A 17,881-nucleotide genomic window follows, 5' to 3' on the forward strand; every position below is an offset into this window, starting at 1 on the left:
GAACAGTAAGCATAATAACAAATTTCTTAATAAGTAACGTCTTACAAATAAAAACACATTTAAAATAGCTTTAAATGCATTCTTCACAAGTAATTCAGCATATTTTTTAGATCATGTTTACTTGTGCTTAAGAATTAAAGCAAGTATATTTGTTACTCTGGTGGAAATATGGGAAATCTCTTATTCATGCAATATATAGGGATAATATTCAAGTTGAAGGGAAAAAACCCCACTCTTATTTTTGTAAATGTACCCATATATAATCATCTACATGATAGATGAGGAAACCCATGAAGTTTCCCACGAGTCAGATATACATTTCTAGCTCATCAGAAGCACCTGATATCTATAGCTCATTTATAATTAGATGTCCTTTCAATAAAACCAAAATGAGCCCTACCAATTCCTATAAACAAAAGCTTCCAATAGACTAAGTAATTAATGCAGTCATTCAGAGGATTATGGCTGTTCCTTAAGGAGTGCAAGTTCAAACCTGTCAATACCAGAGGTAATTATTTTATATTAATTTATACGTAATTCCCTTTAAATTCTTTATATGAGTATAACATATGAAAACAGTCTTTCCACAAGCAAAATTGTGGAAACATTTAAAAAATAAGGAGTTGTTTTTTTAAAGTAACTGATCAGATTCCATAGGCTACTCTTGGAAACAGGATCATGCTGGATAGAATCCCTTCATCTGGTGGCTTTTTGCATGCACTTAACTGGACCGAATCTTCTATGTGTTCTTCTAAGAGCTCACCAAAACATAGATCATGCCGTATAAGTAGTAAAAAAATGCTAGAAGATAAAAAGCTAATTTGCACCATCCTTCTTTCTGACAATATGCTAGAATATCTGCATTCATGATGGTTGTAGGGTCATAGAGTCCTGGTCCACTCATCACTGGTCTACTCATACACCTCCAAATATGACCTGCCAAGAGGGGCATATTGAGACCCAGTGTAAGCCACTCTGCTGCACAAAGAAACACGACACAGAAGAAAGCATGGATGAGGTACTCTGGAAGTACAAGAGGATTCAGGGTATTACACTGGGCTATGGGGTTCAGTCTTAGCTCATCAAATGCTATAATGTGCCAGATGGCGAAGAAGATGAGCGCGGCGGTGAGCAGGAGCGCCAGCATGTAGCAAAAGGCCGCGAACGTGAACGCCGTGGCCGGGGAGGAGCAGGCAGCAGCGCCGGTGCCAGCAGAGAAAGGCGGTGCAGGGCCCTCTGGGTAAAACCATTCACTTCCCCCAGCCACAGCCGCTACCGCTACCGCCACCTCCGCCGCCGCTGCCACCGCCACGGTGCCCCTCATTTTCCCTTCTTTATTCTTTGGAAGCAAATCACGAAGTCTAGCCCACCCTTAAGGAGGGTATGAGAAAGATATAGAAATAAGCTCTACCTCTTGGAAACGGGAGTATCTACATATATTGTTTGGAATTCTTCTGTGAGGAAATTTGTCTCTTCTCCCCCATTTATTTAGTCATCTGTGTATGTCACTATAGAATCGTTTATTTTATACTTTGGGTTATGATCTAAAACTATGCTATTTATTTTGTTGCTCAAATTGTTCCAGCTTTGGGCAGAGGTAGTTCTTTGAGGTTGGTTTCTATGTCCCTGTGACATGCCCTTACCCTTTTTTCTTTGATTACTTACTTTCTGATACTATAGGATGCTCCACGTTCATTTTGTATTTTCCGTGCTCCAGCCCTAGAATCAGCCATTTATCCAAAGAGCCTTGGTTCTCTTTTTATTGATTGGAGAATGGTATTTAGAAACCAAAATCTGGGCACTGCTTATGGTCATTGTTACTGGGGTATCATTACTTCTAGGCCCTCTCAGCAAGTAGCTAGGTAATAGATGTATGCATACTAACCTTTGTACATGGAAATATCTAGAATTTTTTTTTTTTTTTTGAGACAGCGTCTCTGTTGCCCAGACTAGAGTGCCATGGCGTCGGCCTAGCTCACAGCAACCTCAAAATCCTCGGCTTAAGGGATCCTCCTGCCTCAGCCTCCTGAGTGGCTGGGACTATGGGCATGTGCCACCATGCCTGGCTAATTTTTTCTATTATATATGCTTAGTTGGCCAATTAATTTCTTTCTATTTTTAGTAGAGACAGGCTCTTGCTCTTGCTCAGGCTGGTTTCAAACTCCTGACCTTGAGATCCTCCCTCCTCAGCCTCCAGAGTGCTAGAATTATAGGCGTGAGCCACCGTGCCCGGCCTATAATTGTTTCTGTATTTCTTCATTAGAATATTTATTTATTTATTTATTTATTTATTTATTTATTTTTTGAGACAGAGTCTCGCTTTGTTGCCTAGGCTAGAGTGAGTGCCGTGGCGTCAGCCTAGCTCACAGCAACCTCAAACTCCTGGGCTCAAGCAATCCTTCTGCCTCAGCCGCCCGAGTAGCTGGGACTACAGGCATGCGCCACCATGCCCGGCTAATTTTTTTTTTCTATATATATTAGTTGGCCAATTAATTTCTTTCTATTTATAGTAGAGACGGGGTCTCGCTCTTGCTCAGGCTGGTTTCGAACTCCGGACCTCGAGCAATCCGCCCGCCTCGGCCTCCCAGAGTGCTAGGATTACAGGCGTGAGCCACCACGCCCGGCTAGAATATTTATTAAGCTAACTATGAGTTTATACTGATGTCTCTGACTTTAATCCAGTACTGCAGGGCTTATTTTATTTATTTACTTTATTTTATTATTTTATTTAATTTTTTATTTTTAGAGACAGGATCTTACTCTGTCACCCATGCTGGAGTACAGTGGCACAGTCATAACTCACTGTAACCGTGAACTCTGGGGCTCAAGCAGTCCTCCTCCCTCATCCTCCTGAGAAGTAAGGATTACCAAAATCAAAGCTTAGTCTTAAACTCCTGGCCTTAAGTGGTCCTCCTACCTTGATCTCCCAAAGTGCTGGGATTACAGGCATGAGCCACTAGGCCTGGCCTCTGCAGTGTTCGTTTTAGAATGCCTTCCTTTCTTGCTTATGTGTAATATCTTCTTTGACAAAGAGAAGCCTGTCATCTACCATCTATTTACTTACTTGTTCAATCCTAGTATGCATGTACAGTATTTTCAGAATTATTAACTTATAGCCCCACGAGAAACACATTTACCAGTTGGGAATATTGCACTGATTTTTAACAATTCTATTTTACCGGACAAATTGTGGATGTATGTTTATGCTTATGATGAGATTTAACCTGTGATGCTAGCTTTTAGATATGCAGATGTTTTTAACATTCTTACCGTAATCCAAGGTGTCTTTTTATGTCAGTATGATTCATTAAGATTATAGATGTGGGCTCTAAGTAAAATATTTTCCTTTTACTCTATACTTTTGATAGTTTAAGCTTAAGAAATAAAAAGAGACCAGGGGTGGTGACTCATGCCTGTGATCCCAGCACTTCGGGAGGCTGAGGTAGAAGGATCACTTGATCCCATGAGACTAGCCTGAGCAACATAGTAAGGCCCCATCTCTAAAAAAAATTGTTTTAATTAGAAGAAAAAGAAATAAATAGAAGGTTATGTTTTCTCTTTAGTATAATTTATTATATATTTCTACAAAAGGAAGTTTATACCTTAATAATAAGGAACAAGTTGAATGAGATAATGTTTATATTACTTTCTAGCTCTGGAGTTCTGGCTCAGGTGCTTTAAAAAAAAAAATCACCTTAAGGCCAGACATCTTAAAATCAGGTTCTCCATTTGCTTACTAAGCCCTGATTGTGTTAGCTTGGCATTTGATTCTGTCTTCCTGGCTATTATCTGGAACATCCTGTTGGCCTATTCTTATTATTGTTGCCAAAGATAATATGTCTGTAGGTAAAGATATTAATACTGTGCCCTGGGAAATGGGACTGACTTAACCATAGCTTTAGTTCCCTAAGTACTTGGGTGCCGAAGTTCCTGTTGGGCAGAAATGTGTGTGAGTTTAAAAAAACTATACTAAGCTGGGCATTCTCAGTCTGCTTCTAACTTGAAGTCTGACCTTGGGCCCATCACTTTTACCTCTAGACTTTATTTTTTGTTTTGTTTTGTTTTTTATATATTTAAGAAATGGGCCGGGTACGGTGGCTCACGCCTGTAATCCTAGCACTCTGGGAGGCTGAGGCCGGCGGATTGCTCGAGGTCAGGAGTTCGAAACCAGTCTGAGCAAGAGTGAGGCCCTGTCACTACTATAAATAGAAATTAATTGGCCAACTAATATATATAGAAAATATTAGCCGGGCATGGTGGTGCATGCCTGTAGTCCCAGCCACTCGGGAGGCTGAGGCAGCAGGATGGCTTGAGCCCAGGAGTTTGAGGTTGCTGTGAGCTAGGCTGATGCCACAGCACTCACTCTAGCCTGGGCAACAAAGTGAGACTCTGTCTCAAAAAATAAAAAAATAAAAAAGAAATGAAGTCTTGCTCTGTTGCCCAGGCCCAAGTGTAGTGGTATGATCAGTTGTGTACTACAACCTCAAATGCCTGGGCTCAGGCAGTCCTCCAGCCTCAGCCCCCCAAAGTCACATGCTACCACACCTGTCTGATTTTTTTGTTATCCTTGTTGAGATGAGGGCTCACTATGTTGCCTAGGCCGGTCTCGAACTCCTGGCTCCAAGCCATCCTCCTACCTCAGTCTCACAAAGGTGCTGAGACTATAGGTGTGAGCCACTGACCCAGCCTCAGATTTTTTATCTAGGAAGGAAAGCAGTTTCATTGGCTAATCCCTTCCATTTGGGGTTTTATTATCACAGGTGATAAGATATCTAGCTAGCAATTCCCACCTTAGTAATTATGGCATTCTGGCAAGAATTGGGAATGGTCAACCTCTATGAAACAAGCGTATTGAGCCATCTTTACCTCTTTATTTGTTTGGTTAAAAATATACCTGTTATTATGCAGGGGGTGAACACATTCTGGAATGTGAGGTTTAGAGGCGATACTTAGGTGATTGATTCTTTTACCATGCAGAAGGCATATTCATGATGACCCATTATGGTAATAACTTTGGAGAGTCAGAACTGGTATTTATTGTTGGTGTTTATAAATCAGTGGTTTCTCAGATGACCTTTCTTTTACAGCTATTATATAAAATCTGTAAACAGTGCAGAGCAATAGCCAAAGCAAAGAGAGTGAGGTGACTTAAGTATGATAAGATCCAGTGAGTTATAGTACAGATACTTTAGTTCTCAAAGCCAGGGGAAAAATTGTCATTAGTCTTATTTACTGATAGCTTTCATAAGACTGGCCTTTCTCATAAGAATTTGGTTTCTTGACAAAGAGAAAGAAGCATGTGACTTGTAGCTGAGTATGCTAAACTTATCATGTGCTTATAAACGAACTTTGATTTTGGAGACAGGGTCTCACTCTGTCACCTGGGTTTAGAGTGCAGTGGTATCATAGCTCACTGCAGCTTCAAACTCCTGGGCTGGGCTCAAGTGATCCTCCTGTGTCAGCCTCCTGAGTAGCTAGAACTACAGGCACATGCACTACATGCCCAGCTGATTTTTCCTATTTTTTGTAGAGACAGGCTTGCCATTTTGGTTGGTATCCAACTCTGGCCTCAAGCAATCCTCCTGCCTTAACCTCCCAAAGTGCTAGAAATACAGGCATGAGCCACGGATCCCAGCCAGATTGTTCTTTAAGGCCTACATCATATTGGTTTACAAGATTCACTTACAGCCTCAAACACAAGTCCTTTGACCCTGCCATTCCTGGCACTGTCCTAGATTTCTAAGCGAAGTGGCACATTGAATGTACAGTGTCCAATCAGTGTTTAACTTTTATGGTGCTAGTTTACATGAGGATTTATATATTCTTCAATGATAAATGTGTCTGGAATGGATTCCCATTCGTGTGAGTCATGCTGGTGCTGCTACTGAGTGGCTTTTAGCTGTCTCTCAGAGGTGAAGGGAGTTGCTAATTCCAGGAGTGAACAGCAGATGTCACTACATCTCCACCTAGTAGGGTCTGACTTAACTGTTAGGATACGACCAGTTCTTCACAGAGCTCCCAAACCATTAAGTTTAAATTGAGTTTTTATGGCTATGTGGTACTCTAAGGTCTCCTCTTTTTAATACAGAGCCTAGATTAAAACTTGAAAATGAACACAGCTTAAGAAGGTCTTCCTCAATTGCCTTCACTGTCCTTTTTAGTATATTTGTTCTAGGCTTATGTATTACCTACATTTCCTGGTGGCTGATGAAATGTATTTGCCTTTTCTTATCAACCTTTCAACAGTTATTGAGGATCCTAGACAATTTTTCTTACTTGAATTTAGCAGGGTCCACACACTGAAAAGCTTCTTGGCCTTTCTTTCTGTAGCTCTCATTTTGAAACCTCCTAGCAGGAATGTAGATGCCACTGTTTACTCTGAAGTGAGCTGCTGAAGATCAAAGGGAACCACTAGTATATTTTTTTTGTTTGAACTGTTAGTCTTGGCTGTTGAGGATATCAGAAACTTGAACTAAGACTAAATGTCCTATGGGGTATCTTTTAAAAATACTTATGATTTCAGTGTAGGCAAGAAGTAGGGTTTCCCTATACAGTCATGCATTGCATAATTACAGTTCAGTCAATGATGGTGGTGCCATAAAATTATAATGGAACTGAAGAATTTTTATCACCTAGTGACATTGTAGCTATCATAACATTGTAGTGCAGTTACTTTATTTTTTTAAATACATTTAGTGTAGCCTAAGTATACAGTGTTTATGAAGTCAACAGTAGTATATAGTAATGTCCTAGCCCTTCACATATACTCACCATTCACTCACTCATTCAAGCAACTTTCAGTCTTGAATGCTTCATTCATGGTAAGTGACTATACAGGTATACCATTTTTTAGAGATCTTTTATACTATATTTTTACTGCACCTTTTCTGTTTAAATGTGTTTAGATACACAAATACTTAGCATTGTTATAATTGCCTGCAGTATTCAGTACAGTAACATGCTATACAGGTCTGTAGCCTGGGAGCAGTAGGTCATACCATATATCCTAGGTGTGTAGTAGGCTATACCATTTAGGTTTATGTAAGTACACTCTGTGATGTTCAGATAACAGTGAAATTGCCTAATGATGCATTTCTCAGAACATATCTGTCAGTAAGTAGCACATGACTGTATTACAGAAATACAAGGTTGGTATTAAATTGGTTATTTCAGAAAGTTTGAGGCATACTAAATTCTTGGTGTCTTTTGATCGTATATATTGAGAAGATAGCCAGGGTGGGTGATATTATCTTCCAGTTTGTCTAGATCAGTGCCAGTTTACACCTTTGTCCTGGTGTAATTATTAATAGCTAGCTCCCTCTTTCGCTCTAATTTGTCCTAGTTTGGACAATATACAGTCACTTTTGGGACTCTAAATTGTCCCAAAAGAGAGAGGAATTGATAAGTTGCAATTCTAGTAATTATAAGCATTTTTTGACTCAAGAATTATGCCTGCCCTGAATTTTTTTTTTTTTTTTTTTTTTGAGACAGTCTCGATTTGTTGCCCAGGCTAGAGTGAGTGCCGTAGCATCAGCCTAGCTCACAGCAACCTCAATCTCCTGGGCTCAAGCGATCCTCCTGCCTCAGCCTCCCAAGTAGCTGGGACTACAGGCATGTGCCACTATTCCCGGCTAATTTTTTCTAATTATATATTAGTTGGCCAATTATTTTCTTTCTATTTATAGTAGAGACGGAGTCTCACTCTCGCTCAGGCTGGTTTCGAACTCCTGACCTCGAGCAATCCGCCCACCTCAGCCTCCCAGAGTGCTAGGATTACAGGCTGCCCTGAATTTTCTAAGTTAAACACATGAAAAATAAAGCAAAAACCACAAAGAGCTGTGAATTCTGGGAACAGTAATTTTTAGGTTTGTATCCATTGATCATTGTTCTCTGGGATAATGATTTCTAAATATGGCTGTATATCAGCATCAGCTGGTAAGCTTTCTAGAAACCAAGTTTCGTGGATTTCACCACAGACAGCTGCTGAATTTATACCAGAGTTTGAACTTAACATTACTAAAAATGTAGAAATGCATGCAATACAAATGTACTGGACAACTTTTTAAGCAAGCTTTTAAAACTAGCATATAGAAAGAAGAACATTTCTTTCTATGGTTTGGATATTTGGGGTTTTCAGCAGTGTCTGCCTTGGTCCCTAAAGATATGCTGGCATTGATATGAGTTGCCTTTTTGTTTCAGATGTCATCTGGGTGATTCTCAGTGTGGAGGTGGGTGGACTTTTAGGAGTAACGCAGCAGCTGTCATCTTTTGAAACGGAGTTCAACACACAGCCGCATCGCAAGGTAGAAGGAAACTTCAACCCGTTTGCCTCTCCCCAAAAGAACCGACAATCAGATGAAAACAACTTAAAAGACCCTGGGGGTTCCGGGTTCGACTCGATCAGCAAAAACACATGGGCTCCTGCTCCTGACCAAACCGAGCAAGATCAGAATAGACTCTCACAGAACTCTGTAAATCTGTCCCCCAGCAGTCACGCAAACAACTTATCAGTAGTGACTTACAGTAAGGTAGGTGCCCTCGGAGAAGAGGAGAAGGGGTAGGTGGTGGGCCTTGGGATTTGTGATACCTTTCATGGCAAACTAGAATCCTAACACTGCCACTCCCGGAGGTTCTTTAAGACTGTTTAGCTCTCCTGCCAACAACAACGCAAAAGCCTACCCCTTCTCCCCTCCCCCCCGCCCCAGTCTTCATGTCCCATGGATGTTGCTGCATCCACATTTATAATTTACTCCCATCTCTCTGCTCTAGTTTGGGTATTGAAAGAGCAAAGTTCTTTACCTTTAGCATTTAAAAGAAAAAAGAATGTCAAAATATCATCAGCCATGCTTCCATTGCAAATGTATACTAAGCTTAGAGCAACAACCACACACATTTGGAAATTGTTCCCACTTTGTTTTTTGGTTTTGGGTGGCTTTTTGTTTGTTTTCTGAGAAAAAAGACAAGCTCAGTTATTTATCCCAACTATTGTTGTTGGGCTTTTACTTTATTTACCCTGTTTGCATGTTTTCTTGTTGATGTCCTTTAAGTCTATTATAGCCCATTGACTTCCTCACCCACAACCCAGAGTGGCTCAAGTTATATTTTGACTTTTCAAATGTGGGGAATGAGTGAGAGAATTGTTAAGTTAACCGTGATTTTAAATATTCTGATTGTTGTGAGACACTCTTTTAGGTGTTTGATTTCTTGATCTGTTTCTCTCCATGCTAGTTGATTAAACAGCATCTTCCACACTCTGCTAAGGTGATGGTGGTTCCTTATTACTGATTTTGGTTGGGTGAATAAAGCCCTAATGCTGACAGCTCATTGTTGGGGATGGTTCATGTGGCAGAAGTCCTGTAAGCATTCCTGTGCATTCTTCTCTGATGGTTAATGCTGTGCATTACGCCTAGCCTCCCACCTGCGTAAGCATATAAGGTGTTAAGTCTCTCCTTGCTTCATGTTGGCATTCACCCTCAATTTAAAAAATAAATTTGATGTTTATTTGAGGCGCAAGTGATTCTCTGCAAGAATGGTATTTTTCTGACCATTAGTTTTTATATGGTATGGATCAAGAGACAATTTGAGAAAAGAAACCTGGTGATGTGAATCCTCTTTCTCCACATGGTCTAGTCAGAGGGACTTCATTCAGTGGTAGTAGTATAATAGAAGGATTGATTTATTGGTTGATTGGATGGTCATTACAAAAGGTTTTCTTGGAGTCCTGTTAGTTGTACAGGATATAAGAGAAGTAAATTGGCCAGACAGTAAATTTCCTATATTTGAGGAAAAACTTTTTACACTCTAATAAATAAAAGATTTTATTCTAAGCTCCTATTTCTCTTGTTTTTTTCTTCCTTCCTTCCTTCCCCCTCCCTTCTTCCCTCCCTCCCTCTTTCTCCCCTTTCTTCCTTCCCTTCCTCCCTCCTGAGTCTGTGACTGTTCTGGGTTGTAAATGAGCCAGCCGTAGGCTATCAGCATGCCTTGTTAGAAGGGGAACTGGAGGCAGTTGAGTTTAATGGGAAGATGAAAACCGTTTGCTCCAGTAATTTTTGTAGTGGAAGCTTCTTTACCCAACCGCGAGCTGTCTGGCCCAGCCATCATTGTAGCTTTAGAAGAGGGCTGGTGTTCCAGGGTACTGCGCTCATTGCCGTGAGCTGTGAGCCCATTAATTGTTTTTCTGTTCTTCAGGGCCTGATACTTTTTTTTTTTTTTTTTTTTTTTTTGAGACAGAGTCTCGCTTTGTTGCCCAGGCTAGAGTGAGTGCCGTGGCGTCAGCCTAGCTCACAGCAACCTCAAACTCCTGGGCTCGAGTGATCCTTCTGCCTCAGCCTCCCGGGTAGCTGGGACTACAGGCATGCGCCACCATGCCCGGCTAATTTTTTATATATATATCAGTTGGCCAATTAATTTCTTTCTATTTATAGTAGAGACGGGGTCTCGCTCTTGCTCAGGCTGGTTTCGAACTCCTGACCTTGAGCAATCCGCCCGCCTCGGCCTCCCAAGAGCTAGGATTACAGGCGTGAGCCACAGCGCCCGGCCTGGGCCTGACACTTTTTAACTGACCTTGTGATGATTGCAGTGGGCTGGTGTTTTCTGCCTGCTTTTTTTTTTTTTTTTTTTTTTTTTTTTTTTTTGAGACAGTCTCACTCTATTGCCTGGGCTAGAATGTCATGGTGTCAGCCTAGCTCACAGCAACTTCAAACTCCTGGGCTCAAGCAATCCTTCTGCCTCAGCCTCCTGAGTAGCTGGGACTACAGGCATGTGCCACCAGGCCCGGCTAATTTTTTCTGTGTATTTTTAGTTGGCCAACTAATTTCTTTCTATTTTTTTTAGTAGAGACTGGATCTTGTGCTTGCTCAGGCTGGTCTCCAACTCCTGAGCTCAAACGACCCACCCGCCTTGGACTCTTAGCGTGCTAGGATTACAGGTGTGAGCCACCATGATAGCCTTCTGCCTGCTTTAATTAAGGTCCTACCGAGTGCTGCTGCTTTTGGAAGGGCTGGTCTGTGGTAAGGCTATTGAAGTATTTCTTAAAGTTGATGAACACATGGGATGATACCTAATTGTTTTCATGGACTGTGTAGGATCATTTAGAAGTAGCATTTGCAAGAACTACAGAGAAAAGCTTTCCATTAGAGATAATATCGAAGAAGACCATTGACTATAATGGATCGAAAATGTGAAACTTAGAGCCGAAAGAGAAATTGCGGTCTCCTTTTTCCCCCTTAATCTAAGCAAAGTCCTGGAAAGCATTTATATGAAGCATCCAGCAAGTTCTCTGAAAGCATTTCTGTCTAAAGTTGAGTCGGTTCTACCTCTTCGGGTTCCTTAGGAATGAGATAGGATGTAGATAGTCATCAGTAAGTATTTATTAACACATCTTTGCACTGTTTAGAGCAGTGTACATTGTACATTAGGAGTCTTGAGAGAGTAGCAGTGATCCCTATCCACTAGGATCTTACAGTACAGTTGAAGAGATGAAACATGCACAAAACAAATTAGAGAGCAGTTCAGTCAAAATGAAGTGTGAACTTGGTCAGTAAAGAACAACACCGTCAAAAATGTATAATTTTAATCCTAGCACTTTGGGAGGCTGAGGCCAGAGGATCACTTGAGGCCAGGGGTCGAGACCAGACAGAGCAATATAATGAAACAATGTCTCTACAAAAAATTTTTTAAAAATTAGCCAGACTTGGTGGTGGTGTGTACCTGTAGTCCCAGCTACTTGGGAGGCTGAGGCAGAAGGATCGTTCAAACCCAGGAGTTTGAGGCTGCAGTGAGCTCTGATGATACCCCTGCATACTAGCTTGGGCAACAGAGTGAGACTATGCCTCAAAAAGTATAATGGCTGGGAGGTGGGTGCAGTAAGAGTTAAAAAAGCAGAGATAAAGTGGAGATGTAGTTGAAGGAAAGCGCTTTTCAAAGGGTGGATGAGATTTGGAAAGATGGATAGACAGCAAGGATGGTGGTATGGAAAATAGTTTTAAGTGCTGAGGGCTACATGAGTAGGAGACCTGTGGTCTGGAGGTGTGGGTGATGGGCAAATGGGTGCTAGGTTTATTTGGTTGCAGTGTGTTCCATTGAGGAATAGAGGATGAAGTAATCACAATTGGGTTTGAAAAGAATTGGGACTATATTTAAATGGATGTGAGTAGACATCTATCTATAGATCTTTGTTAGAGGTAAGCCTTAAAAGCAGAGATAATCCTAAACATGTATATTTGAATTGAGAATTATTTATTTTTAAAGGCAGGCATGCTTGAGGTTCTAAAGTGTATACTTGACAGTGATGAGATCACGTATATACCAGAATTGTTTTTTAACTGTCCCTCTGTGCCAGGCATGCTGCCAAGTACTTTACATGTATCATCTCATTTTTAAGTGAGGAAACCAAAGTTCTGAGGGGCTAAGTAACTTGCCCATTATCACATAACCAGTGAGAGCCAGAGCTAGGATTCAAATCCAGGTGCCCCATTACTAAAAGGTGTTTCCTGGTAGGTGAACTTGAGCTTTCCCTAGATCCTTTTGTTGGGCTGGAGGTTGTATTGAGGGAAAGCATGAACTGAGTTGATGACCAATATGAGCAAGGCATAAAAGAGGCAGAGTTTAAATAAGATAAGCAGCTCTAATGTAAACTGAGCATTGCCTGTGGTATCCCGTTTGTTGGTTCTTTAAAGTAGTAACTTATTTTCCTGTTTGATAAAAATAAAAAACTATTTAAGTCTTAGGGCACACAAACCATGCGGTGTTTATAATAAATTAGTACCCTTTTGTTTATGAATGAGTGGAAAGGAAGAAAGAGACCTCTGGGGTTCTGAAGTTGGGAAGTATTTTCTGTTCACTCCAGGTGCCATCTTTATTGGATGAGTAGGAGGGGTGCCTTACGTGCTGGTGTCAGGGATCACTGAGTTGGCAATATATTTGCTTTACTCTAAAGAAATCCCTGCCTGCCATCACAGCTGGGAAAGAACATGATGCTCTTGGAACCCTGTGGCCACAGTTTTAGTAGGATAGTTTCCTGCTGCCTCCATAGTTATAGTTTAACTTGCTAAAGTTGGTAGGATAAAATGAAAAGATTGCTTTAAGCACCTGCTCTATGAGGGCTGGGTTGATATGTCAACAGAATGGCACATCTGTCAGTGCCAGGAACTGGACACCTTGGAGTCCTTCCCCAGCTGCTCTTGAATAATCATAAGCTGTCTGAACTCAGTGCTCTGTCCCTGGGGAGAAGCTCTGGGTGGGAATGCCTGCCCTAGCTGATGCCACAACCCAGAGAGCCTTGCCCCTTCCTTGTATGAGCCGTCAGAGGGAGTCAGAAAAGTAAGTATATGGTGACCCACTCCAAAGAACCATAAATCTGGCTCTCTGCTTTTGTTAGATTAGCTGGCCTTATTGTCAGCTCAGTTGTGCCTGACCTGTCCCAGGTGAACAGTGAGATCAAGTACTGGTGAAGGTTAGAAGCTGTTTTAATGAACCTTTTTTATGTGATTAGCTCAAGATATGCTGAAGACCAACAGTCAAGGTAGGATAGGTGCTCACTCTGTTGACTCAAGGCTAGTCTTGCCATGAATTCTAGCACTCTGAGTCACCTCTGGGGGCAGGGTAGCTTCTTTTTAGACAATGTGAGAGTCCCGAAAAACAATTTACATGTGTGGAAGGAGAAAGATAAGGTCTGTTAACATTAGTTACATCTTTTTCTTATGCCAGTGAAAATCTCAGTGTTTTCTTTGAAGGCCTTACAGAACAATAAGACACTTCAGGACTGCTGGAGTAAGAGTGTCTGGCAAAAACCAAGGACCTGTCTTCAGGACAGCTTTGCTTCCTTTCTCTAAAGGAGTAATAATTTACAATGGGGGATCTAAAAAGGATACTAAATTCATTAATTTTGTTACTTGGCTCTTATTTTTTGCTCTTACTTTAAAAAATAAATGTTTGGGGCTGGTTTATGTCACATACTCCTCCCTTAAACTGGATTATAGTCTGAGCCACTGTATTACTTCTGCCAAGTGCTGGTTCAGGAGAAACTTGTTATTATCTTTGTGAGGAAATTCCTCCTGCTCCTCCAGCATCAGCCTCTGCTGAGTGCCATCTGCCCCCCTTTGTGTACGCACACTCTGGCTCATTCTCACTTGTTCTCTCTGCCTCACTTTCCTTTCCTGACAGCCACCCTGTAGGAGCATTTTGTAGCTGGAGCTAGAGCAGGAGTCAGTCTGCTTTGATTACATCAGAAGTTAGTCCTTTTTCTAGCCTGCTGCTATGTTTGTTGACTAAGGCATAGAAGAGTTACTTTCTCTCCATCCATGGGAGGGTTTAGAAATAATAGTAGGAGGTATTAGAGGAGGTTTGGGAAAGGCAGATCTTTTGCTCTGAGGGCCTGAAGATGTAATGGCTTATAGATCTTATTATCTACTTTGAAGTGGTCAATACGTTTAACACAATAATAAGGGACCAGTTTGGGGTGACTTAGTGGAATTGGGCCCAACATATTGCCCAGTTCCAAGGGCACTGAGTTTGACCAAAAGGCAGGCGGTTGGTGTCCTCAGCTGGGCTAACGGTTATGTGGTGTTAAGACGGCACCAGTGTAACTTTCCCACGGCCATGAAACCTCACAGATTCTTATTCATTCACAATGCAGACCTTTTCTTTGAAAGTTTAAAGATGGTTCATAGAGAAGCTGGAAGGAAAATTTGTGTCCCTTGATATTTTATCCAGCTTGTGTTCTCTGGCAAAGGACAGGTATAGCAAGAACACTCTACTCCTGTCCGATGAAAGTGCGATAAACTGAGCTGCAAAACTATCATTTATTGAGCACTTACCATCCCCCAGGTATTACTGAAGACTTTTTAAATTTTTATTGTTAAAATTCTCAGTGTACATAGTTTAAGGAGCCAAGTAGTTCTGCAAAGCTTATGACAAAAAATGTCAGTCACCTTCCTGCTTCCCAGTCCCCAGTTTTTGTTCCCCAGAGGCGGCAGGCTCAGTGCTTGTCAGGCACTACTTCATTTAGTCCACACAACAGTACCACAATAATTGATATTGTTATTACGCCTCCTTTGTAGTTACTGAGATTTGAAGTATGCAGGTTTGATGAATTGCCTAAGGTCATGTAGCTTGAAAGTGGTAAGACCAGGATACCAATAAAAGCAGTTGTTTTTGTCTCTTGAGCCTGCTCTGCTCTCTTAACATTGTACTACATTCCTTCCCAATTGCAGTATTCAGATACACATTTTATTAGCTAAGCTGACAGCTATGGGTCTTCTGTAGTATGCGGCTACATTTCAAATGGGGATCAGTGCAGTTACTAACCAAATATTATGTGACTTCTCTGGTACTAACCCCCTTTTCTCAACAAGCTACTACTTTTTCTCTAGCTTCCAGGAAGGGAAAAGACACAGTAGATAGAAACCTTCATAGTCACTTGGGTTTGGATTTTTGTTGATATTGGAATTTCCATTAACTCACTTCTGTGACAGCAACAACTATACCTCTTGAAGTTACAAAAAACCTTCTTTATTCCTTGATTGTGGCCACAAGGTAGTCTCTGAGGTCTTATTTTAAATTTAAAATCTCCGTTTGAATATACTGAGTATTTTAGAACATACTTAGGGGCTGTTCTACTGTTCCTTTAAAGGTCAATTTTATTTCTGCAAAGGCTATCTGGAGAAAGAATTTTTTTTTTTTTTTTTTGAGACAGAGTCTCGCTTTGTTGCCTAGGCTAGAGTGAGTGCCGTGGTGTCAGCCTCGCTCACAGCAACCTCAAACTCCTGGGCTCAAGCAATCCTTCTGCCTCAGCCTCCCAAGTAGCTAGGACTACAGGCATGCGCCACCATGCCCGGCTCATTTTGTCTATATTTATTAGTTGGCCAATTAATTTCTTTCTATTTATAGTAGAGACGGGGTCTCACTCTTGCTCAGGCTGGTTTCGAACTCCGGACCTCGAGCAATCCGCCCGCCTCGGCCTCCCAGAGAGCTAGGATTACAGGCGTGAGCCACCACGCCTGGCCTGGAGAAAGAATATTTTAGGCAGAGGAACAGCTGGTATAAGCCCTGGGGTGGAAGTTGTCTGGTGCATTCAAGGCGGCCAGTGCCTGGAGCAGAGTGACCAGAGGGAGAGTAGAAGGAGAAGAAGTCAGAGGACAGAAACCAGATGGTAGAGGGCATTGTGGCCCTTGTAAAGGTTTGAGCTTTTGCTCTAGGCCATTCAAGGATTTCGAGTAGAGGGTTGGTATGGTCTGACCTACTGCTGTAAAAGGCTCTAGTCTGGTAAATACAGGATGAGGGTAGGAGCAGGGGAACAATAGTGAAGTTAGTGTAGTTGTCCAGGCAGAGAGAATGAGTGGTTTAGACCAGGCTGGTGGCAGCAGAGGTAAGAAAAGTGGTCCAAGTCTGGATCTGTTTTGTAGCTAGAGCTAACAGGATTTGCTGATAGGTTGGAAGGGGATATAAGAGAGAATAAAGGATGACATCAAGATTTTTGGCCTGAGCAATTAGAAGGATTGGAGCTATGTAGTAGAAGTGGGAGAGGTCAGGGTTGCATTTTGGGAACATTGGATATTTCTATAAACATCCAAATGGAAGTGTTAAGCACACTGTTGCATAGTTAGATATGGAGTGTAGGAGAGAAGTCTAGGTAGACATATAAATGTGGGAGTTATGTCACATGGGAGGTATCTAATGCTGTAAGACTGGATGGGATACCCTAAACAATGAGTATAGGGCAGGGTTTCTCACCTAAGACTGTTGACGTTTTGGGTCAGATAAGTCTGTGGGGGTGGGGAGGAGATGGGGCAGTGTCTTATGCATTGTACAATGTTTAGCAGCATCCCTGGCTTCTTACCCACTAAATGCCAGTAGTACCACCCTCCCTCCTCCCAGTATGTCCCCCGAAAATGTCCCCAGACATTGTCACATGTCCTCTGGGGGACATAATCCCCCTACTTGTTGAACCACTGGTGTAGATAGAGAAGAGCTCCAGTGACTGAGCTTAATACTACCAAACACATAGACCACTTCATAGTAATACTATCTAAAACAACTTTATTTATTCTTATTAATTCATAATACTCTTGTGACTTTTATAGTTATAATCCTCATTTGACAAAATAACAGGGAAGTTATAAGTGACTTGATCACATTCATACAGCAAATTGAAGGTGAGCCACAGTCTGGAACTCAGGGACTCAGTTTGAATCTCATGTTCTAGACCACACTATAATAAGGTTTGTTGGCAAATGAAGTTTGTTGGCTATTAATCTCTGAAGATATTAATAGTTTATACACTTAGTGTTGGGTTGTAGAGACCTCCTTTTTCATCTGTAGGAGCAAGAGAATTTGTGGCCAAGGAGGAAACAACACACAGCAACTGAGGGACCTGCCCCAGTTTGCTGGCAGATTAGCACATTCTGTACCAGAAGAGGCTTGCCAGGAGACTCTGGGTTTGATGATATTACAATGACTGTCTTTTGAAAACCCAGAGGAGCCAGTAAAGTCCTCCCAGCCTTGTTGGTGTTTGCATTGGCATGGGTCATGTGTGCATTTTAAAAATAAATTAAGCAAACACTATGGGCCTTAGAAAATGTCTTTTGTTGTTTGTAACACTACTGTCTGACCGAGAATAAAAAGTATCTCCAGGAACTCTGCTTTTTGTACCTCAACAGCTTCAAAGCTGTTCATCTCCATTTTATTTGCTTTGGGGCTTTGAACATTGTTTTAGACTGTTCTGATACTGGGCAATCTTATAGCTGAAACAAAGCTAGTGTTCCCAAGATTGCCAGCATATTTTATTTTGGTTGTAAGGAGACTCATTCTCTTCTCTATACTCTGAATTCAGCATTTTAATTTCTGATGAAAGTTCTTAAAGTAAGACTAGTGAAATTATAGG

The 17,881-nt window shown here is 41.4% G+C and overlaps 1 protein-coding gene and 1 pseudogene across 3 annotated transcripts in view; one reads left to right on the top strand and one right to left on the bottom strand.

Moving 5' to 3' along the window:
* ILRUN (inflammation and lipid regulator with UBA-like and NBR1-like domains) overlaps nucleotides 1-17,881 on the top strand; it is a 97,983-nt gene that overhangs the window by 69,454 nt on the left and 10,648 nt on the right. For all 3 annotated transcript variants that reach the window (XM_012746767.2, XM_012746769.2, XM_012746768.3), the window contains one exon: nucleotides 8,200-8,528. In XM_012746767.2, the coding sequence (XP_012602221.1) occupies nucleotides 8,200-8,528 (329 nt within the window). The remainder of the gene's footprint in view (nucleotides 1-8,199; nucleotides 8,529-17,881) is intronic.
* On the bottom strand, nucleotides 721-1,224 carry LOC142870989 (protein cornichon homolog 1 pseudogene; annotated as a pseudogene).

This window comes from Microcebus murinus, chromosome 5, assembly GCF_040939455.1.
Source record: "Microcebus murinus isolate Inina chromosome 5, M.murinus_Inina_mat1.0, whole genome shotgun sequence".
NCBI classification, from domain to species: Eukaryota; Metazoa; Chordata; class Mammalia; order Primates; family Cheirogaleidae; genus Microcebus; species Microcebus murinus.